This window comes from Octodon degus, unplaced genomic scaffold (assembly GCF_000260255.1).
Source record: "Octodon degus isolate 3935 unplaced genomic scaffold, OctDeg1.0 scaffold00034, whole genome shotgun sequence".
Lineage (NCBI taxonomy): Eukaryota > Metazoa > Chordata > Mammalia > Rodentia > Octodontidae > Octodon > Octodon degus.
In genome coordinates, this window is record NW_004524610.1 from 1709517 (window position 1) to 1733382 (window position 23866).

Sequence of the window (23866 nt, forward strand, 5' to 3'; positions counted from 1 at the left end):
AAAAGGCCTAGAGATCAGAAACACGGCAGCAAAGTGGTCAGACTGTTACGGTGCGAAGGGCCAGTGAGTCCAGGTGGGAATTCATCTGTGTGCAACGCTAGGACATGCAGTGTTTAACTCAGAAAAGGAAAGAGGCAGAATGGAGTTTCGACATGTGAGTGGCAGTCCAGTCTGCGCTTGAGACCACCACCTTGGGCATCAGTAAGGAAGGAAACACTAGTAGTTAATAAGCTCTATAAAAGTTCAAAGGAGAGCCACGCAGTTCTGGGAACAAAGATCTACAGCGGGAGTCTGTATACCTCGCTTCCCAGTGGCGGTGAGCCCCGCAGAGGACAAGGGGCAAGTCCATGCTGTCCACAGAACACATGCAGGCCCCGAAGCTCACGTGCCAAGAACAGAGACAGTAGTGTAAGGTTTGCGAGGGCACAGCATAACGAAGACCACTATGCTGCACCGCCACTGCCTGAAGAATGGATTAGCAAGATGGCCGAGGGAACTTGGAAGCAGGCGTCTGGAGACACGGAGGCTGGTTCCTGTCATATGCTAGCTTTGGTTCTGTCAGTTTCCTTCACATAAACATACTGATCCCTTAGAAACCGCAGGCACACTGCTGCTTACTTATGTGTCATTTCACTCTAAGTCTGAATTTCCTCGTTCTGTTGGGTTAGCTCGCACTGGCAGGTATATCACTTACAGATTACCAGTTCCCCTAAAACTGCCCAGGTGCTGGGTCTCTGCCGCTTAGGGGACTTTCTGCAGTACACACATACACACATACACACACACTGGCAGGTGTATCACTTACAGATTACCAGTTCCCCTAAAACTGCCCAGGTGCTGGGTCTCTGCCGCTTAGGGGATTTTCTGCAGTACACACATACACACACACACCACTCTTTTCCCAAACTATCTGGCCTCTTACTGTCTTACTGATATTTAATAAGAAAAAGCTTATGAATTCAGATAGTGGTGAAAAGCAAACAGGGCTTGCAGACAGTGCCGAGGGGTCCCACAGTGAACCTCCCCAACGCCCGAGGGCGTCCCCTCAGGGCTTTCCTCTCCTCTGGGAGCTGTCCCACAGGGAGTTCCCATTCTCCAAGTCTCACTCCACTGTCCTCACAGTCTCATTTCTTAAGTATGTTTTCAACTAATCAATTCCTTGGGTGACTTTAAAATTTAAGACAATAATTCTCAAACTTTTAATACAAAAGCACCTCCAATACTAAAATTAAAATCTCTGTGTCTTGGGATGATTAACCTAAAAACAAAGCCACAAAAACTCCGTATTTTGAGATCTCACATCATAAAATACCCATCCAGGGGCTGGGGAGATGGCTCAGGGGAATAAGTGCTTCTCTGGCGAGCACAAGGGCCTGAGTTCAATCCCCAGTTCCACCAAAAAAAATAAGTAAATAAAATAAAATACTCATCCAAACCTTGCACTTTACTGTTTTACATACCTGTGTAACATTAGATGCTTCAGCTACCACTTACATGACCCCCTTGCTCCAATGTTTCTTTGAATCCTTTACTCATCTGACACCATTTCAAGATGGAGTTTAAATGCTTGAGGTGAAAGACATCATGACACACTTGAGTGACAGACTCAAAAACATCTTCAGGGCACACATAGAAATGTGCCAAGCAGGCCAGGGAGACAGCTCAGCAGCATAAGCACCTGCCTGGCACGTGCAATGTCCCGAGTTCCAAGTCTCAAGCTATATCAAAACAAAAGCAAAGACATAAACCAAGGATTCAAAATGAACACTTCTTTGATTGAGAAGACCTGGGGAATGTGACAAAAGCTGTGGCTAGGACCCTCGATACTGTGAACAAACTGCCTTTTCTTAAGATGGTGGCTTCATGGGTACTTGCTCCTAAAACACCAAAAAATATTACAATTAAAATAACTATATGAGTAAAAGGAGGCTATGCATATACACCAATGTTAAGAGTTTATAAAAGCACTAAGGACTACAGTATTATGAGTCAAATGAGGAAAGAAAATAAGTTTTCAAAAGGCTCAATTCAAAAAGCAAGGACTTACAGTATGACATCCACTGACTCTTACCCTTTGAATACGTTTACATTTTTAGGACTGACTGATTTGATGCGGCGTCTCCCTACGCAGTTCAGACTTGTAGTGATCCTTCTGTCTCAGCCTCCCCAGCACTGGGATTACAGGCATGCACCACCACGCCCAGTTTCAGTGGCCAGTACACATGCAATACTCGGGATTGAACTCTGGTCCTTGCACTTCCCAGGCAGGCGTGTAGACTGCCGAGATAGCTCATCAGTCTAAGAATACAGAATACAAAATTTTATTCTGCCCCATGTCTAAGAATTCAGAATACAGAAATGTATTTTGGCCCCATGAATACATTTACAGTTTAAAATAACAAGAAAGAAAGAGACTCTCCTACATATTTTATCCCTGTCCTACTATCCTAACCATTCACACCCTTCTCCTCCTCAATGGAGGAGGATTTCTGAACTGCCCCCAATGATTCTGCAGGATAACACGAACCACGCGACAGCCCTCCGCTGTGTCCACCTTATTAAAGCTTCGATGAGCATTTAAGGGTCACTGTGGGTCAGTCCGTTGGACATAATTACACTGGGAAGAGCCAGCAGCACTACAAACAGGCTACTGAAGTGGCCTCCACGCGCCTGGGTTTGGGCAGGCAGACACACGCACAAATCACAGAGAGCGAAACGGGGGTGGGGGACACTGGTGTGAGGCACAGAAGCTGCCACAGAAGAGACAGACGGAAGCAGCACTTTGATGGGACACAGGCTGCGAGGAAGAGCGCTTCTGCAAAAAGAACTGAGGCCTAAACGCGCACAGGAGCCTGCTCAGAGGGTGGCACAAGCTGTACACGGCAGAGCACAGCACACACAGGAACGTGCCCACGGACAAAACAACGGAGACAGGGCCTGAAACACCACGCTAGAAGTTCTGGAATTCAGCCCGCGGGAAGCTCTCGAGTCCTCTTTCCAAAAGCGCCGTCCCACATAGCTATGGAAACATCCTTGAGAATTCTCTCCTGTTCTGTGCCATGGGTCTTCTCGGCACACTACTGAGAGCTACGGATCTGCTCTCGTGACATTTTCATAGATATGCAACAGAAAGGGCTGCAAATCATTTGTGCAGCTACTGCACTCACAAGGCCACGGAGCCTCAGTGTGGCGTTCGCACAAGGACCCCTGGGATGGGGTGCAGGTGCACCACCCCAACACGCACCCTGCCTTTGGAAAGACAGCAGGCAGCGGAGCACCCGTGCCTCCTCTCACTCATCTCTCGGAGCTCAGCACGGTAGCGTCACCCTTGACCTCACCCTGCCCTTCCTTGTCTACAAAGGCCAAGGCACCGAGAGACACGCACTGCCAGCCACACCGCGGCGAGCGCCAGGTGCCGTACCCACCCTCTGCACAGAGCTCCCGACTCTCCACCTTTCACAGACCCTCAGAGACACAGTGTCTGTCTCTGTAGGTCCTGACAAAGGCGCTCACATCATATAAAAACAAATGTGTACGCTTTTCTCATTACTCTAGTTTTGTCACTGTTGTTAATCTGTTTTGGTTTGTTTTGTCACAGAGACCTCAGCCGTGAATCCACAATAGGCAAGGAAAAGGTTTCCCTTCCCTGTACTTCCAAAGGGCCCAGCACAGAAAGGAGACAGAAACGGGGAAGCGGACACTGGAGAAGCCCAGGGAGCTCTGCAGCCAGGCCGGGTGAGAGGCCAGGGCCCACTGGGGGGCTGTGCTGCCTGCGCAGGTGCCACCTGGGAGCAGCCTCGAAGCTCTCTGGCCTGCATCGAGAAACACCTGCCAGCACTCTTCAGAAGCATCTGTCAGCAAACAGGACAATCCGAGGTGCTGTGACAACTAGGGGGCTGAACACGGTGTCCTGGACAGGATCCTGTCAGAGGAACAGGGCCTGGAGGGAGGAAGGAAGTTGAGATAAAATGCACAACACTGGTGCAGTCACTGGAGCAGGTGGACCACACCAATGCAGAGCAGCAGGAACAGGAGAAGCGGGTGGTGGGACATGCAGGGCCACTGTACTACTTTGTGACAATTCTATAACCATTCTAAAACAAAAATGCTTTTTTTTTTTTTTTTTTTTTTTGAGCTGGCTCAGGATTCCTTCAGGGCAGATCTGGTAAGGCTTGAGGATCTGGGGATCAAACCACAGAATCCTGATTGCTTTAAGCACTCACTTAAATCACTAGCTTCTGAGCTAATAGGAAGGCCCCCCAAAATGTTTAAAAATAAATAAAATATATAAGAAAGGAAAGACTACATTGAAATTAATTTTAAAAACCAAAGCTAAGATACAGGAATCTATGTGCTTCTTTACTAATCCATTCACTAACAACACCTCCAGGCCACTCTAATTACACCCCGTGCGGGCGGTGACGGCCGCACACAGCAGCTCCAGCTCCTGCAACACCACGACACAGCTCATAAAGGTGGGTGGCGTGTGCACGCTTGCTTTTTAAGTGAGCTTGCAACACGAGCTCATGAGACACACTGCATGCAGTCTACCATGGCTCCTGCGTCTCCAGCTCAGTGGTGCCAGAGCTATTTTCTTAGAATGAGCACAGTGCACTACAATGATCCCTTTGCTAAGCTTCCCTTTCAAATGAATATGGAACAGCATATACTAACTATGGAACCCATAAACTGAGCACAGACCGTCCAGAACCAGCTGTGGTGTGGAGCAACCCTTCCATCTCCATCTTCAGGGCGTCTTAGCTGACCCCTGCCGCTCTAGGACGGCTACGCCCGCACGGCTCTCTAACACACCCACCTATGTGCATTACAGCTGTGCACACATGGAGATCTGAACTGCAGTGCGTCCTCTCTAACGCAGCTGCGTCACCTCTGACAAGTCACTGCAGGCCACTGTAGGCATTTTGGCTTCCAGTCATCACTGACAACTGGTGAGAGATTTGTTATTAGCTAAGAATCAAAATAAAGTGGCTGCAAAGTGCTCAGCAAAGTGTCAAAAAATCCCTAACATTAACATTTCCCTTAGTAATGTTTACAGCGGGTCCTGGCTGAAATACTATTTTCATTTAGTTTTAGTTGATTATTCCAATAATAGATTTGCTAAAGAGAAGGATTTTATCTTTCTTTGGAAGAAGCCAAGATCATGTCCATTTAAGGGCACGGCACCAGGCACGCACTGGAGGCGGGGAGGCAGACCGTGAGAGCTCTGCTGTGAGCCTCGAAAACATCGGCACAGGCAGCAGCTCGGAACCGGAGAAGACATTTAAAAACCTAGTTTGTATATATGGCGATTTATGTAAACCCAACATATAAAAAGAAACTACACAGACCACGAGAACGGTGGTCAGCTTTTCAAAACAGCCTATTTCTTAGATCTATTGTAAGATAAAACAACTCTAGGAGGTTCTAGCTATTGTTCACTTAGCGAAACTTCACCAGAGTAGAACTTTTGAGGAAAGCAAACCTAGAATCAAGAAAGCACATCCTTCCAGCAACACTGCGCAACTCAGGTTTCAGCACATGCAGCCCTGGGTCGATTTCATTATCATACGAGTGATGAAGAATTTACAGTGCTTTCCTCTTTTGCTAGAAAGGTGCCCTTGAGATTGAGCTGGCCTGTTACAAATTTGGCAGGATGTGCGGCAATTTAATGCAGTTATGAAAAATCTTAAATACTTACATTTGTAGGCTTACTCTCTTTGGGCGATATACATCAGTTTAACTGTGGCAACTATTACTTATAAGTGTATTATTAAACTCCTAAAGAAAACAGGAACTAAATACTAGCTTATTATAAGACAAAGCTTTTATTTCTCAACCAAAAGCAGGTACCAACCCGACTTTCTCACACACAGCTCCTCCACCTACACACAAATAGGCGCAGGAGCAGAACGAGGCAGGAAAGCATGAACTCTGATTTTGTGGCCATGTTTACTTGCTGTCTTGCAGCATTACGAAGCTGGAGGACCGAAACAGCAGCAGCACTCACCAAAGCGCCTTCCCTAACAGCTGTACATTACTATTCTCACTGCTAAACTCCTGTGACAGCCACTTTGGCGGCCTTCAACACCTTCTCCAATAAACAAAACTAACTCTAAGTCTGAAATACACGAACCTTCAAGAAATGCTTTCTACCACACAAGGATTTTTTCCATTTATCTGCAGTATACTTTCTAAAACTGAAAACAAGAAAGAGGCACAGAGTGTCCATTACCTCTCCAACCTAAAGAAAGATAACCCAAACTGCATTTGGAGCGTGAGCGTGGCTGGCCAATCATGGCTCCAGACCAGGGTGACACCCTGCAACCTCCCGGAGACACTTTACTCCTCCACCTCCCACAGCAGCTCACAAGCTGGGAGACAGCCGGAGCCTCCTGGCCGAGCACGCAGGCCTTGTACAGCCGGCCCCCCACTCAGCATCACAGGGAAGGTAAGGCTCGGGCTGCACTATGCTCTGATGCGGCTTTCTGTAATTCAAACTTAGTGAGCTGTGAAAAAGACTTAATTGTATTTTCTAAATTTAGGTTTGCAGTCAGATAAAATCTCTGCTCAGACAAAACAACTTGAACATAAATGCTTGGGCACTCAGTGGCATGACTTTGGAGAGGCTCCCAGCCAGTTTTATCCTGGTCATGGGACTGTTAATTTACGTTTCACTTTTATTTTGCTTTTCAAATGTGGATTTATGACAATTAAAAAAAATCTTCCAATTATGTTGCCATCTTTGGTGTAGCGGTGGCTTAACTTACCACGCACAATCAGTGGCTTTATTTGTGACGTCTGGACAGCGGGGAGCAGCCTTGGCCCTCACGGCTTCGCCCAGGGTTACACTGCATCCCTTGCAATGATGTCACTCAGACTGTCTCGGATAGAAAATATAAGCTGCTTTAAAATGTTTAGAAGATTTTTGCTCTAAAATCTAGTCAACTTCTAAAAGTTCTATGCTTTTAATAATTAATATCTTATATAAATTTAATACTACATCATAAAGAATGGTTTGAAAATATTAGTAAACTTGTTGCAAATATATTCAGAAGTCAAGTCATAGAATAATCCAACATTTTGAAAAACAAACTACCTACTAATAAATATTCTTTTGTCAAGTTCTTGTCCAAAAGGGGGGAAAAAGAGGAAAGAAAACGCAATGCCCAGGAAGGGGCATGCCACGGTAAACTTCATGGCTTCTGTCTGAAATCTACTCTGTGTTGCAATCCTCAATTTAATAAATGAAACATTTTCAAATCTCTCTCAAGGGAGAGAAAGCTACATACATTTTATTTCATTTTCATAATACATATACACAAAAATACATTCACTTCTAAAATTCCCAGTTCCTAAGTCAAATGGAATTCACTGCTCTGACAAACAGGACCTGCAATCCCACAGCGGGCCTCCGCAAGACATTCAAAAGACATGTCTCTAAGTCAGTGCCCCACCGAGGCTGAGCAGCTCTACCTGCTCTCCGGGTCTCTCAGGAAATACCTTCCTTCGGTACACAGAAGCCGGTCTGTGCAGGTGTTTCCTGTGCACACTCCTGTGCTCTTCTCTAAATGCCAAGCCCCACCTGCTCCTGCAGTGACCAGGGTCCCATGACAGACGGCTCCATAGCGCAGGCTGTGCCCAGGGAGTCCAAGCTTTGCCACCGCTGTCACCTTCAGCTGAACGTGTGTCCAGCAAAACAGAGATGATGGATCACCCTGCTGTTGCTACAACAGCCTCACAGCAGACACAACATCCACACCAGTGTGTCTCTGACTCACAACACTTAGGTTCTTTGTGCTAGATATACAGCTGGGTAAAATCGGATGAGAAAAGTGTGAAAGACCCCTAACTGTGAAACCCTAAGTTCTAACAACAGGTCAGGCGATTAGGGTATTTGCACCATTCTCACGTCCTACAACTTACAGCAAGTCGCTCTCACAGTATTTAGTAGACAGGGAGCAAATGCCTCTGGGCTATATCTGAATACACAGTTTCATAATCTCACTGATCAGAGATAGAATATTTATATAAAGTAGCTTAAGAAAATATTTCAGTGTATTTAACATGTATTAAGTGTACTACGTATCGATCATGTAGTATGAAACTATACAATTAAAAATTGAAGTGTAGGCCTCTGTCAATTAGTACGGCTATTATCAGTTCTAGACCAAGAGTCAATTACAATGCTGTCTTTCCTCCTGAAGAACAATCTTCTAAGGACCTTCTGCGCCCAGGACCTCCTTCACCCCTCTGCACTCTCCCAGGAAGCACACACAGGGCAGGTGCTCAGGGACACAGGGCTACGGGTGGGGCCTGGCAGGTCGGGTCCATGGCTGGGTTCTGCACCTCCCGTACGTGACCATGTGGCTCGCAGCAGAGACTCCAAGGCAGCAAGCAGGCCAGCAGCACAGTGCTGCTGGTGGCGCTCCTTGAGGCAGATGTAGGGGATATACACTTCTAATCATTTAAAACCATGTGACTTCATTTGTAATTAATTTATACATATAGAATTTTTTTATTAAATGGTATTTTCAAAACTAGGGATCTAAGAAAGCTACAGAGGTTCATAATTACTAACCAATAAACCCAAGTAAGAAAAGCTCAAAATAACCATGAGACGATTTTTAAACAACATGCCATAATCAAATAAGTTTCCTATTATTTAACTTGTTTCTTGGATAAAAATCTATCTGCAACCCATTTAGGCTTGACACCTAAGATTCAGGTAATTTCTCCCCAAAACTTTCTTTCTTTCTTTTTTTCTTTTTTTCGAGTACCGGGGATTGAACTCAGGACCTTGCACTGAGCTATCTCCCTGGCCCCTCCCGAAACTTTCTATAAACCCAGGCGTGGGGGCTGGGGAGACAGCGCAGTGGCAAGTGCAGGGTCAGCCAGGCTAACTCCCAGCCTCCACCTCTGACCCTTCCCTACCAGAGCAGCAGTCCCTCTGCCCACGCACGCCACCGCCGCCAACTCGGCCGCCCACAGCACGCAGGCCCAGGTCGCCCGCCGCCCGCCCGGAAGGACGCCGGACGCCAGCGGGCGAGGCGCACGTGTCTGCAGGGCTCAGTCCTCAAGTGCGCGCCAGCACGCGAGAAATGCCCACCTTCTCACGCATCACGTTCCCTCACACTTCCGGGGACATCACCGTCCGCCCTTCCCTAAGTCAGTCTCCAAAAAAGGAACATTACTTTTTATTTGCTTATATTCAATCTACATCTCCATGAAGCCGGAGAGAAAACATTCTTCTAGGCCACAGTGAGAAAAGTGATTATAGTGACTTTAAAGAAAAGCCCCACACAGGTTGCTGTGGCCCTCTTCTGGTTCTCAGCAGTGAATTCACACTTCGTACTCCCTGCAGTTCCTTCTCCTGTGGCTTTTTTCTCTTACTGAATTCATTGACTGTAACGCTTCAATCATCTGAAAACTGAAATAAATATGTATTTCTAACCTATATTGTAAAACAATTAAGAAAGAAGGCCTTGCCTCTGGTAAAATGGTATTTCTCTGGCATTTGCAAAGACTCGGGATTCCCAAGTCCGCATTACCAGACCAACACCCAACGGGCTGGGACCGGGCGGGCCCAGGCCCGGGCGACTGAGGCCCCCTGGCGCCCGCGCCGGGAACTGCACCCTAAGACCCGCAGAGCCGCAGCCCCCCCCCCCCCCCCACCCGGCGGCGGCCACAAGGGTGTCAGCTTGGGCAGCCGGCATCTGCTTTGAAGACTTCTCCCAAATCCCCTCCCCACACCGGCTTGGGATAGGCAACCCTAAGGCCAGCACCCGTAGAGTTAACATACTACTTTAACCCAAGTAAACAATTTAAATCATTTCAACGGGTAAAATATTGAATAAAAATGAAACCTATACCAAAAGCAACAGCCACGAGCCAATTTCAGAAGGCAAAATCTCTCCCTGCTGTTGTCGAAGGATTCTCTCCAAGGCAGACCTTTAAGGCTGGGATAGTCTGTACGGAGTCGACTTCGGAGTCATGATACACAGCCTAGACTCAGTCAGGGGCGGTGGCACACCTACAGTCCCAGCACTCCGGGAGGCGGGCAGGAGGACCGCAAATTCAAACCCAGCCTGGACAATTTAGCAAGATGTTGTCCACCCAATTAAAAAGGGGCTGAGGATGCAGCGAGTGTGACAACCCTGGGGTCACTAACTTTTTGGAAATCTTTGGTCACAAAAATTTCTTATTTAGGTGCACTGGTTTGATCACATTGCCCTGAAGGAGCCACAGGTCTCCCTGGGGACACAAAGGCCAGAACCCAAGGGCCAGGACACTGACCCCTGGCCACCACTGTCTCAGCACTTGCTTCTCTCAGGTGGGGCCCACAGGCCGCCATGGGTGTCGTGGGCATGTGGAGCAAGCGAGAACCCGCGGCTGGGCAGCCACACTCCTGGGGTCACCCTGCCTGCCAGGCGTATCTCTGAGCAGGGATTACAGGGCTTTTTAAGCTCCACATTTAATATTTATTTCAAATATTTCTTAGTTTTGGTTCGGATTTATGTTTTGAGACAGACTCTCACTATGCAGTTCCGGCTGGCCTTGAACTCACCATGTAGCTCAGGCTGGCCTGGAACTTGAGGTGATCCTCCTGCCTCGGCCTCTCCAGTGCTGGGATTACGGGTACGCACCACCACACTGGACTGAAACAGAAATATTCTGATTGAAAACAAAATATCTCCAAATAGTAATAGCCACTAAGTTGAACAGTCAGGTTTTCTTTCTCCTTTGTTAGTACCAGGAATCAAACTCTGGACCTTGCGCTTGCTCGGCAGACGCTGCGCAGCTGAGCTCTATCTCCAGCCTGAAAGTCAGGTTTTCACCAGTACGTTTTCTATCACATATATCTTTGTTTTGGTTATTAATTAGCAGGGCTCAAGCCCCACAAGCAGCTGCAGGCTGTGAGCCCAGAAAGAAGGCAGGAGCTGCCGCAGTGTGGTGCTGAGCACAGCCCTCTGTCAGCAGAGCGGTCCAGGGTGGGTGGCCAGGTGACGATGCGGTCTGACAGTCTTCAGCATGAAAAGCAAGTCACTGTATCAAGTGCGGACAGCAGCGCCTGGAACCTGTCTCTCACTTAACTGCTTGGCTTCTCTCAGCTACTCTGGTTTACGGTGTTTTGTTTTTTGGGTGAGAGAAGCAGGAATTCACCATGCAGCTCAGGCTAGTCTTAAACTCAGGATCCTCCTGCCTCAGCCTCCCAGCTGCTAGGATTACAGGCATTTGCTACAATGCCTAGTTAAAAACAGTAAATTTATGTTGACTAAAGACTGAGGAAATAATTCATTGTTTGCATTCTTTTATGAGACTAGCTCTGGAGCTCTCCAGCACGCAGACAGAAACCACAAAACAGGCTGCACCCTAACTGGACACTGCTGGCGCCAGGTGGGGAGAAGGCAGGTCCTGAAGTCCCTGCGCCAGCAGGAACGTGGTAGAAGGGGGCAGGGCTGATGGCAACCCACAGCGTGCGCAGGCAGCTCGGGGCACGCAGACCCTGACCCCACGACCCTCTCGTTCCAGGCGCTCTGCAGAGGCGCCATCCGCAGGTGCCGCCAGCCACTGCACCATGGAGAAGGTGCAGTACCTGACCCGCTCAGCCATCAGGAGGGCCTCGACCATCGAGATGCCCCAGCAGGCGCGCCAGAACCTCCAGAACCTCTTCATCAACTTCTGCCTCATCCTCATCTGCCTGCTGCTCATCTGCATCATCGTGATGCTGCTCTGAGTCCCGCAGGCCCCGCGGAGGGGCCGGGGCTGCGCGCACCATCTCGTCCTGTCCTGTCTGTCCCTCCAGCCCTCTGGAGCCCAGCCGCACCTGCGTTCCCGGAAACACTTCCAGCCTTCGCGCCCTAATGACTGCGGCACAGCGTGTGACGCCCCAGAAGACCACTTTCAGTAGCCGGCAGTTTCCTGAGTCCTGTCTGAGGATGGCGCTGGAGTGTAATTTTGAAACACATGGCGACCAAGGTCACTAGCTGCAGCGAATCAACCCCACTCTCGGGCCAACACACAATCCAGAACGCACTGTCGGTACCTCTGATAGTTACTACGTAGGTGCAAGTCTTCCCCAAGCAGTGGTGGTGAACCTGTGGCACGCGGGCCACGCAGGCTGTCTGTACCGCCAAATGCTTTGCCACCACTGCATGAGGAAACGCCACTGAGCACAGCAGAGGGCTGCCGCACCTGTAGGTACTGACTGGGAACCTCGTCAGGACCTCGCTTCCACACCACAAGTTACAGCCTTTTCCTGTACCAAATTAACATTTTGAAGTTTATGAAAATCAAATAAAGGAACGTGTTCTTATGTAAATAAAATTCCGCTAATTGTTTTGAAAAATGGAATTCTAGTACACGTAAGTTAATCATGACTCTATTCTGAGACACTGTCAACAGCAGAACTGGTTACCATAACTATCAGTACGAGTGTGGTTACCATAACTACTAACACTACCGGAAGAGAACTAAACCTGCACTGTGATGGTGGGTCACCTCGCCTGTCACACTGCATCAGGAAAGCTTCAGACCTCCCAAGGATTGTACAGGTCCTTTTCGATTCCAACCTGAGACTAGTGAGGGAGAAAAGAATAAAAGATTTCCAGTGACAGAAAATATACTATTTCAAGCATTACAAAAGTAAAATTTAAATTCTTATTGTTTTAAAAATCAGCTTTTGTCCTCCTACTGTAGGATATGGCTATTTTCCTTACTCTATCAACCACATAATACATACCCACTTGGTAGCCCCCACTGAGCTAGCTAGTAAATCCAGCGATGCTAACCTGTAACTGCTTTCTTGATGAATACATGTTCAGTCACTCCTCTGATCATTTTAGAAGCATCTTTTAACTAATAAAGCCACAAAAGTAAAAACTGGTGTGAACATACATTCACCCACATTTAGTAAACACGCTGATTCAAGTTCAGTTTGCGCCTAGACTGTCACATCCAACCCAGGCCACACAGCCGCTCGGCAGGCTCTCAGGATCAGCACGAGCACCGCGGTGGCTACCCTGTGGAGGTCAGAACCACCACCAGGCAGCGGCGTGGCCGTGGCCCCTGAGCAGGCTGCTCCCTGTACCACCCACGAGGTGCCGCCTGCACCCTTACTCGCCCAGCCAGCAGGCATGAAGGGAAGCTTCTGCTCACATGCCTGAGGAGCACAGGGGACGGGCCTTGCCTGTGGCAGCGCTGCCCAGGGCAGAGCGCCCGTGCCAGCCGGGGCCACGAGCCGCAGACAGCGCTCTGCCCACTGGTCTGTAGCTCCGTGAGGCTACCCAAGCTGAACCATCCGAACCGTCCCACCCTTTCGCTACAGCTACCAACTGCGATGTTAGCTTTTTCTGAGTAAATGGAAACAATAATTTGATTTTTCGTCCTGCCTTTGACAGAAATTAAAATCTTAACACTGTAAGAATTTAAGGGTACTACAGCTCAGATTAAAATGTACAGGAGCCTATTTTTAAGTGAAAATCACTGTTTATTGTGATGTATTAAGATGAAGCTATAGGAAAAATAATATATTTTAAAAATTTACTAAATGTTCAAATACTTTCTATTATGGAGTCAACTCTAAACTTATAGGGCACTGCAAGGGAATCTGAATGCTTTATGCTGCCTTTTACAATCTAAAATTGTACATTTGCTCAATGCAAATAATCAGGATCACCCACACTACAAGGAATTCAGCTCCTGAACTCAGGAGGCTGCTCTGTAACAGGTGCACAGGTGACCCGTGCCACGCGTGCCGCCGTGGGCGCTCACATCACAGAAGCCTCCAAAAGAGTCTCCAGCGCTGTTCCGCAATACACACATGCTTACTGTCGGCTACGAAGGTGCTGATTATGAACTGCCACGGGGGGCTCGCCCCTAATGAAACATAGCTAAGATCTTCTATTTCAAACACAAGGGGGCAGACCTACATAGAATATTGAATGAGCTACTCTTTAATTATTTTTGAGTCTTTTAAAGTGGAATTATAACCCCCCAAAAAGATTTGCTCATATGCTCAGAACTATAAAGTGCTTAGAAATTATGTGTCAAATTATGTAGAAAAGTTGATAGATGAAAAATCATGCATGTTACTAATTTTATTAAAATATGCATAAAAAGTATAGAAACGTAATGAGTGTGTCATAGCATCATACGCTACATACAGTGTAATTAGCACATAGATTAAGATAAAATACAATGCAAATATGAAGAATAAAAACAAAACTGGTTCTTTTCAAGACATACCATGTCAAACACTTCCAAATTAGAAAATTCTTTCATTCACATTTTATGTTACACAAAAACGAAGCCCCCATTGTTTTTATCCTATTCTTTATGTAAGAGATTACCTCCGTGAAAGACATTGAAATTATTATAATGGTAACACCTTGACTCATCTCTTCATAAAAATTAGACTACAAGGAAGTCAATATTTCAAAGTCAACAAGGACAGCTTTTAGAAGAGAGAATCCTGGGCCAGCCAGCCAGCTCAGCAGATTAAAGCATTCTACATAGGCAGATGCAGGTGCCGGGAGTTTAATCCACTAAACTATCTGGCTGGCCCAAGTTTGCTAATTTTGATAGAGTAAATGTATCAGAAAGGTTGATAACAAAAAAATCGATGATAGGATTTATATTAGGAATTGGTTTCCCAATTAAAATAAGCGGTAGAAATTACCTTGAAATAGAAGCATTCAGGTGGGGAAACGCACATACTTACATGTGTTCGCTGGATTCATTAAGGGACTATCTTTAACGCCGCACTGTAATAGAGACCTGACACTAACGAACAAAATCTTGACGTTTTGAAAAATAGGCTTCTCTCCTTTATAAACTCGGCACACCACAACCACGTCCAACACTTCTCAAATGACCTTAGCCTCTCCTTCTTAGCTTCAAGCTGCAAGTGAGGCCCACAGAGCCCCGCTGGGCCCCGAAGCCGAGGAAAGCCCACCCAGGGCCCGACACTCGCACGCTCATTTTGCTTCCATCACTCCACAGGGAATCTGTTTCTGCTTCCAGTTTCTTTAGATTAAATTGTTCCTCTGTTTATGCCCCTCTAACGAATGAGAAAGTAAAGATCACGCAAAGTTTTACATTGTCAGGTCACTTACACTTCCGCCTACTGCCGTGCAGCAGCGAAGGGAAGCATCAGGACCCAACGTGGTCGGCGCGGCTGAGTGCCACTGCCACTGTGCCCCACGCCCCCCACGAGGGACGGGCAGCCAGAGCCTTACCTGCAGCGGCGGGGCCTCACCACGCAGCTGGAGCTCCTCCCCTGGCTGCTGCAGCCAAGGAGCCAGGCTGTAGGCATCCTCTGAAGTCCTGCCTTCCAGAGGGTTTGTCCGCAACTGCTCCGTGAGCCACATCTCAGTCCGCACCGAGGGCTGGATGGGCACTCCGCCCACTGACTGCTGGCCCAGCATTAAATACTCGGGTGGCCTGAAGGTGTCTGGACCAGCCGTGAGGGGCTTGCTCTCAGGTAAGGCACTGTAGGTCATGTCCAGGAGCTGCCTCCGGAGGGCAGAGGAGGCAGCTTTGAAGTCCTCCTTGGGGCTGCAGCTCTCAAACTTGTACTTGCAGTCCAGTGCTGACGTCCGCCGGCTGCCACTCTCTTTGTCCTCCAGCCCGAGTGCCTCCACGCCGTCATGCAGGCAGCTGGGACCCGCCGTCCTCCACTGTGACGCCAAGGCCTTGCCCCGCCCGGGCTTCTCCAGGCTGGTCCCCCACTGCTCCAAGTGCACGGTGCCAGGCAGGCCACAGCCCTCAGGGGCAGGGAGTCTGGAGAGAGACGACCACTTCCGGAGGGGCTGGGAGCTCTTCATGTCCAGACAAGAGTCCCGCTCACCACCACCACGGTCGCCCAGTGCCTGCAGGAAGCCCGCACTCCACCTGGAGCCATCAGACGCCGGGGAGTCCCTGTGCTTGGAGCTGGACGGCATCACATGGGCAGTGGGCAGGGTGACAAGCGAGCGACTGGGCTTAAATGACAATGTGCCGCTGGACGTTGAGTGATCTGTAAAGAGAACAGACTGCTACATCAGTGACAGAGGAAAAAGATCCTGTGGGGAGGTGCAAGGCCAGAAGAGTAGAGCAGCTCCAGGCACCCATCTCTTCGAGGCACTCCTCAGGAACAAGGCAGCAGTACTGCCCCTTCCAGTTCATCAGAAAGAAGTCAAATCTGCTCTCCAATGATACTTTCTAAATGTATCACTGGAGATAGCTCAGTGGAATAAGTGCTTGCCTGGCAAGTGCAAGATCCTGAGTTTGGTTCCTGGTACCACCAAAAAACCAAAGAAAAACAAGATTTGGGGGCTTGCCCATTAGCTCAGTTGTTTAAGTACCTGCTCATGCAAATGGAGTCGGGTGCAGGATTCCGCATGTTCAATCCCCACCTCCACCTGCATTACCAGACCTGCCTTTAAGGCAGCCTGAGCCAGTGGGGGGGGGGGTCCTTCTCATAATAGGGTACCCTGGAGGACAAAACAACTGGGCAACAAGTATATATCCATTTGGTCCCTGCTGTGTCTGTAAAAGAACAGAAGCCCACCTCCCTGTCAAGGGCTCTTATTACGACCCAGCCTTGAAGTCTCCAGCACAGCTCCATCAGAAGGTGTTCTCTGTCTCTCCCTACTGCGCAGTCCAGGCCAAATCTGATGCTCGTAGCACCTCCCCGGACCCAGATTCCAGTCCCAAACACAAGGACACAGGAGCTCCTGGGTGAGGGGAATAACCAGAAAGCGCTCTGCTGGACCCTCTGCAGAGACAGAGGGCTTCCCCTACGCTTTCATGTTGCTCGGCTCTCAAGCCACAATATGTTCCCGTGTTGCTTATGTTGAAGAAATAAAGTAATGGAAGAAGACACATCAGTATGTCATATGTGGATCCAGAAGGATAGGAAGTGGGATTAATTCGAAACTGAAAATCCAATTAGTCTCTGCACAGAAACACCCCACAGGTAATGAGCGGGGAAAAGCCCCCTGATGAAAGGGCATGGACATGAGCCACAGTGCACATTCACTCGACCCAAGACTTCCCGTCAGGCTCTGCAGAGCCGCCCTACTGCTAGGAAAACTGTCACACAGCAACCCCTAACTCCCAAATGGATGCCAGACCTTGAATCCCCAACATACCCTGAAAACCCAAACACTCAGAAGCAGCCAGCGCAAAGGAAGAGAGCTCCGCACAGTGCTGCCAATTCCCACCGCACAAGCAACAGCAAAGTCACCTGCTTTCCACAAAGGCAGACGCAGAGCCAAGGTCTGGGCCCGCGATGGTGAACCTTTCAATGGCACCAACAGCCCGCTGCAGTCTGTGTGCAGCCACTGCTCTAGACTCTGAGTGCAGCAGGGGCCATGTCCTTTCGTCAGAGGGCATTCTCCTCCAGAGCTGGGAGACGGGACGTAAGCATCCTCACCTGGGACTTAGGGCTCATCCTCGGAAGCTTAGCTAAATAATCTCGGTCCTCGCCCCTCCCAGAAATGCCGCGGAGACAGGGCTTGCCGCACACGATGTGTCTGCTGGCGCACACAGTGAGCCATCCAGCAGGAGGCCAGGACAAGCAGCGCCCGAGGAAGAAGACAGAGACTGCTTCTCTCCATGTGGGGTAAGGCCGTGAGAGGCTGTCAGGCTGTTCCTGACAGGTGAAGGGGAGAGATGCACGACTCTTCAAATGCACTGCTGAGCAAAGAGCCTTGCTTTTGTTTGGTGAGAAGCACTTAAAAGAATTAAAGCATCCTACCACAGTGATATACGCCCACCCACGTTTCCAGTAGCTCAGTTTGTAAGAGCTAAATCTCGGAAACAGCCCAAATGTCCACCAACCGCTGAATGGATAAAGATAATGTGGTTTTTATATAATGGAGTATCCTGTTCAGCAAAGAAGGATAAGCTCGAGACTCCCTAGGTAAACGGGTGCACCTGGGGCTCTCACGTAACATAAATCAGACACACAAATGACACCACACTGTCTCTCTGCTATGAGAAACAGGGTAAATAAGAACCAAAATGTGTATCAGACATTGTGAAACACGACAAAATGCTCAGGTGGGGAGGAAAATGAGTAAGGGACGAGGGGAAGGGGGAAGAAGTTAAAGGGGAGAAAAGAAAATACGGCAACAAGGCTTTTGTAAATGGGGAGGGGAGGAGGGGTCTGAGGGAAAGTAGGGGAATGGAGAAAAAGCCCAGCTTATCATCATGTGCAAGTACAAATTCTCTATGATGAATGTGATTGTTGTGTAAATCTAAAATGTACCAATAAATCTGAGGTAAAAAACAAAACAGAGTTTAGCACCTTCCAAGGAAAGAGGAGCTCACAGTTTCAGACAAGATGGAAATGTTCATCGCTGTGACTTCATATGGAAACAGATTAAGATAACCTGTTTCTGAATTCCCAACAAAATCCCAACCTTGTCTCACTCTTAAAATCCCCCCTCTCATTTCCTCCCTCTCTCCCTTCCTCTCTCTCCATCCCTCTTCTGCTTTATCCTTCCTATAGTAAAACAACAACAACAACAACAACAACAAATCAAACACAAAGAATACTACACCCTCTTGTCTTCAAAAAGTCAGGAAAATATATGACTCTGTTTCAAAACATACTAACTTAAAACACAGCAACTTGGGGCTGGTGAAATAGCTCAGTGGACTAAAGTGCCTGCTCAGGCAAGCTTAGGCAAGTGCAGGGACCACGATTCGATCCCGGGCACCACATGCCACACCAGACCCACCCAAGAGTGGGTTTAGCAGACCACACAAAAAAATTAAATTAAATTAAAAGAAAAAACATAGCAACTTAATATATTAGTCAATATGAAATAGTATGACAAATATTTTACTTTTTAAATAAAAATATTACCATTAACCACAAAGACAACAATTACGTTTTATGACACTTTTCTCCCATGCCTGCTAACACCATTAACTACAGCATATCATATAGGAAAACTCCTCTCACACATAAACCCCTCCTTTGTTAACAGATGAATATTTCAAAGTATTTCCTATATGTTATGTAAATATTTTTTAAGTATTCTAAACCAACCTGGCAGAAAAGAAGCCATATGAAATAATTCCCAGAGGGGGCCTGCCGGTTAGCTCAGTTGTTTAAGTGCCTGCTAACGCAAATGCAGGATACCGCGGTTCGATCCCCAGATCCTCGTGCCTTACCAAACACGCCCTTAAGTCACCCCAAGCCAGCCAAAAAAGAAAAAGGAAACCCCCCTAAAATAATTCAAAGCTAATTCAACTAAAGATTCTCTTTAGACTGTAGGAAACACAGCCACTGGCAGGCAGCACGGGTATATTATTTGCAATAAAAAGTTTACAGTTGCACTAGGACACCACGGCAGAGCTCGATTAAAGCTTATCTTAGTGGAACTGCACAAGAGCTTTAACGAGAAGCGAGGCCAAGGAAAGGCGAGTGCACAGGGCACAGCGGGCCACTGTCCCAAACGCTAGGAGCGAACACCTGACACCCACAAGTCTTCCACGGAAACCGTCCTTTCAGATCGAGGGCAAAGCACACAGGGGCTAAGCAGAAAAGACCCGACTACCAACAGACTCACCCAAGAACCACTAAAAGTTCTTTACTTTCCTTCTACACTAACAAAAGTAGCACTAAGTGCATACAACAATCAGAAGGGATCCAATTTGTGGGTAAAGAGAGCTGAAACAGCTGCCCTCTGCCCTGTGCGCCTGGCATCACTGCCCCGCCCGAAAGCTCCGATCCCGCACCAGACGACGGGACTGCGCAGCCGCAGCGCAGGGGCAGGCGGCGGCAGCCAGGCGCGCCCGAGGGCGGGCCCTTACGCCGCGAGCACCAATCCAAGTGAGTCAGGAAATGACAGCGTCTCAAACTACCCACTTGCAGAAGAAAGGAATCAATGTCCAGAACCTTGGGTAATTAGGCAACAGTTTATGAAATACTAAAAGCCTAAACAACAAAGGAAGACACAGCTACTTAATTCATTGAAATTTTAAATGTTGCTGCAAATGAAACTTTATCCAGCAAAAAGAGAACCCACAAAATGGGAGAAAAGTTTTTCAAATCATGTGCTTGATAAAGACTTTGATCTAATTGTATCAAGAACTCTTACAACTCAAGAAAAATGCAACCTAATTTAAAATGGATACAGAGTTGCAATAAACTTTCTGCAAAGAAGATACACAAAGAGACTACTAAAGCACACGTAAAGATATTCGTATCTTTGTGACCAGGGAAACACTCCTGGACACACTACGGTGAGAAACCACTTCACACCCCCCAGATGCGCAGCACCCAAAGGAAAGAAGACAGCTGCCAGGGTGCGCTAAGGCGGCCCTCCCCAGATGGGCCCAAGAAAATAGAAATGGAGACACTCCAGGCTAGTGTGTGCAGATACATCCGCCAGGCCAGCAAGTGGAACACCCCACTTCCGCCCACAGGACCCTGAGGACTTGGAAGGAGCGTGGCCAGGCACCGCAAGGACGAGCCAGGGGGCCTCACACCCAGGGAGGGGAGCGCCACGCGCCCCCAGTAAGGAAAGCAGCTCGGCGTCGTGAGCATTCTGTTTCATGTTCTTCATTTTATAAAGTCGTGCATTAGTCTTTATATTTTTGTGTTTTGTAGCTATAATTTTAATAAATATTTCTACATCCCACCCTCCCCCACACAAAAAAAGGAAAAGAAAGCAGGAGAAACAGCTGCAGGGGTCACAGTGTGTGGGGAGAGCCAGGGGTTTTCTCTAAGGGAAACAAACATTCTAAAACCAGAAGAGAAGTGCTACCCACAGGTCTAAGACCATCTTCAGAAAACTTTAATCTCTCTACTTTAATGGGTAAACTGCACAGTGCATGAAATACATCTCAATAATGCCATATTTTTAAAGGACAGATATGGACTCCAGAAGTGGTATGAGGAAAAAAGTCAACCAAAGAAAGTCACAAAAGAAGAGACTTAAGACAACAAAAACTGCATTAAAATATGAAATTATCCCACTGCACTACAATCCACTCAAAAGGCAAGCATTGTCTAGTTGCTTTTTTTAATTCAGGTTAACATTTATAAGGGGCGCAGCTAAAATACGAAGTCCTATTGTGGCACTGTGACATCTGCCTGGAGTGAGGTAATGACTAGAAACAGCCCCACCCAAAACTAACAGGCTGCGCACCTCGGTGCCAGGGTCACGGAAGCATTCCGTGCCAAGCAGCTCCTTTACTCTATCCTTCGTGAGAAGAAAATGTGCTCTTGTGTCACTACAGCTAAAGGAATGGCCTATTCTTTTAAGGACTCCAGGAGTTATAATATCAACAGTAGCAATTCTGTACAAATGTTAGTTCCTGTCTTATCAGATCACAATTCTCAACCATCTCAAGAAGTCACTTCAAACCCTATTACAACAGAAAACTGCTTAACAGAGTTACAGAACCCCACCTTTCACAAATGAGACAGTTCTTAGGCCACTTCCGTACAACTGTCTCTTAGTAACTGCTCACAACAAACCATAAAGAAGCAAGATCAAAAGCTTTGTTTGATTCCCCCCCCCAAAAAAGGCAATTCTGATCTCCAACCAGATTACTGGCAATTTAAAGAACAATCTGAGGTGGGCTTGGAAAGATCTCCTATTCAAAGCAAACGAATTTCAAGCGCCATCAGCAACGCCTTGCGTCCCCAATCACACGTTCTTGTGTCCACTTGCCCCTCCGCAGCGCACTCCAATGCACACGAGGTGAGGCCTCAGAGCGCGGGGGGGCTGGCCGGCCGAGACTCATAAGCACAAACTAAAACCCAACCACTTAAAGTAGGAACACACTGGTCCTTAGAAACAGAACTACTATTTTACGACAAAACAAACAAGAATTTATCTTTGGTCCTTTCTCCTCCAGCAGTGTGGAGGGAGCAAAAACTGCTCAGGATCCTGGCAGACAGCATGCGACGGAGTACCAAAAAGATCATGCACCATGGCCGTGTAGGCCTCCTCCCGGGGCTGCGCGGGAGGGTCAGACTACGCAAATCTGGAGGCACACCACTGCGTGGCATAAACAGGGCAAAAATCTCACCATCTTTCAAAGACAAAACACAGCCCTCAGCAAAATCCAATACCGCTCATGATAAAAATCCTAAAGAATAAAGGATAGAGGGACCTTATCTTAATGTGAATTTTATGATAGATCCATGGTCAACACTATATCAAATAGGGGAAAACTGAAAGTTTTTCCCTCTAAAACAAGGAACAAGGATGGGCACTATCATCACTCCTGTTCCATGTAGTACTTGAAACAGCCCGATCAGGCAAGAGGAAGAAGAACAATAAAAGGTAACTGATTTGCAGACTATGCGGTACATAGAAGACACAAAACATCCACCAAAAGAAAAGACTCCTGCAATTAATAACCAAATTCAGCAATGTAGCAGGATACAAAATCAACACACAAAAATTAGCATACTGCTATATACCAATAATGAACTCACTGAGAAAGGAATTAGAAAACAATATCATTCATAATAGCATCAAGAAAAATTAAATACTTAGGAATTAATTTAGCCACCAAAACTACAAAACTCTGAAAAAAGTGGTCAAAGAGAAAAAGGGCAAGCTGTCTCCAGTCCCAGGACAGGCAGATCCAACAGTCACAATGGCCATGCTTGCAAAGCTGTGTACAGATTTCGCACAACGCCAGCTGAAACACCAACAGCATTCCTCACAGAGAGAACAATCCTAAAACTTACATGAGACCACAACAGACCCAATGCAAGTGAATTCACCCACTGCACCTAAAAACTGCTGTGATACATCCAAGACCAAAATAACAGCCCTTCTGGCACCAGCCTCTGAAAGAAGTGTGCACGAGCCTCATTGCAGAGTGATGAAACTGAGCTGAAGGCAGCTCAGGCATTGTATAGATACACTCTAAAACAAACTCCGATTATATCTGTTTACCCCTAAACAAATTCCATACACACTGCCTACAGTTAACATAATTATATGCCATGCAAGTTCTGGGCTACAGGTTGTAATACAAAGAAATCAGTACTTTCAGGTTGTTTTTATAGTACTTGAAATCTAACAAGCATAGACTTAATTTTGTAAGTGGCTAAAAATATGGACTTACAGTTAATGATAAAATCATCAAAGATCAGACTACATGAAGCACGAACACTGACCCTGACGTGAAGCACACTAACACGTAGTGCTGGCACGTGACACGCCGCCTTACATCCAGCAGCCACAAAGGGCACGGGCTGCGCCAAGGCAGAAGCGACACAGTGCAAGCATGGCCAAGGACAGCTGCCCACCTTGTGGCACCAGGAAGCAGAGGAGTGAAACCAGGCACAAAGCGTTCCTCCCAGCTCTCAGCCCAGGGCCACCTTCAGCCTGGCCTCTTCCTGACAGCCAGCCCGCCATGAACTCACACATGGGTTTGCCCTCCAGTACGCAGAGTGCTCCTGTGACCGCGCACCTTCCAACAGCCTCACTCTCAGCACACAAGACTTGGGGGTATTTCAGAGCTAAACCGTAACAGAACATACTGTAGAATAGCTCCCATGCTGTGAAATTCATGCAAGGCACATAAAGCTAGTACAGAAAACAACAGTAATGTGAGAAACAAATATTACTTACACCAACAAACACGGCAGCCTTCTAAATAAGTATCTTTATTATGCCTCCTAAACCTCTTTCCTATATTTAGTTAACATTTTAATATACTGCTTTAAAGAAGAGTACCTTAGACCCAGTCCTAGCCCAGGTCCGGTGAGTATGTGGAGAGCTTCCTGCTACCCTGCGCCGGCGGGACCAGTCCCAGCCCAGGCGCAACATGGGCCGGACCCTCTCCCACCCCCTCGGGCCGCCCCCCACCACTCCGCCCTACCTGCCCCACCCCTCCC

The 23866-nt window shown here is 47.6% G+C and overlaps 2 protein-coding genes across 2 annotated transcripts in view; one reads left to right on the forward strand and one right to left on the reverse strand.

Moving 5' to 3' along the window:
* The window catches only part of Cep85l (centrosomal protein 85 like), a 93659-nt gene that overhangs the window by 45686 nt on the left and 24107 nt on the right, over positions 1-23866 (reverse strand). The window contains exon 3 of the mRNA XM_023714252.1: positions 15237-16015. Coding sequence (XP_023570020.1) covers positions 15237-16015 — 779 coding nt within the window. The remainder of the gene's footprint in view (positions 1-15236; positions 16016-23866) is intronic.
* Pln (phospholamban) lies at positions 6344-12351 on the forward strand. The gene is made up of 2 exons (XM_023714253.1): positions 6344-6448; positions 11530-12351. The coding sequence occupies exon 2, from the start codon at positions 11576-11578 to the stop codon at positions 11732-11734; it is 159 nt and encodes a 52-aa protein (XP_023570021.1). The 5' UTR covers positions 6344-6448; positions 11530-11575; the 3' UTR covers positions 11735-12351.

Coding starts and splice junctions, on each gene's coding strand:
- Pln (XM_023714253.1), top strand. CDS start 11,576: ATGGAGAAGGTGCAGTACCTGACCCGCTCAGCCATCAGGAGGGCCTCG.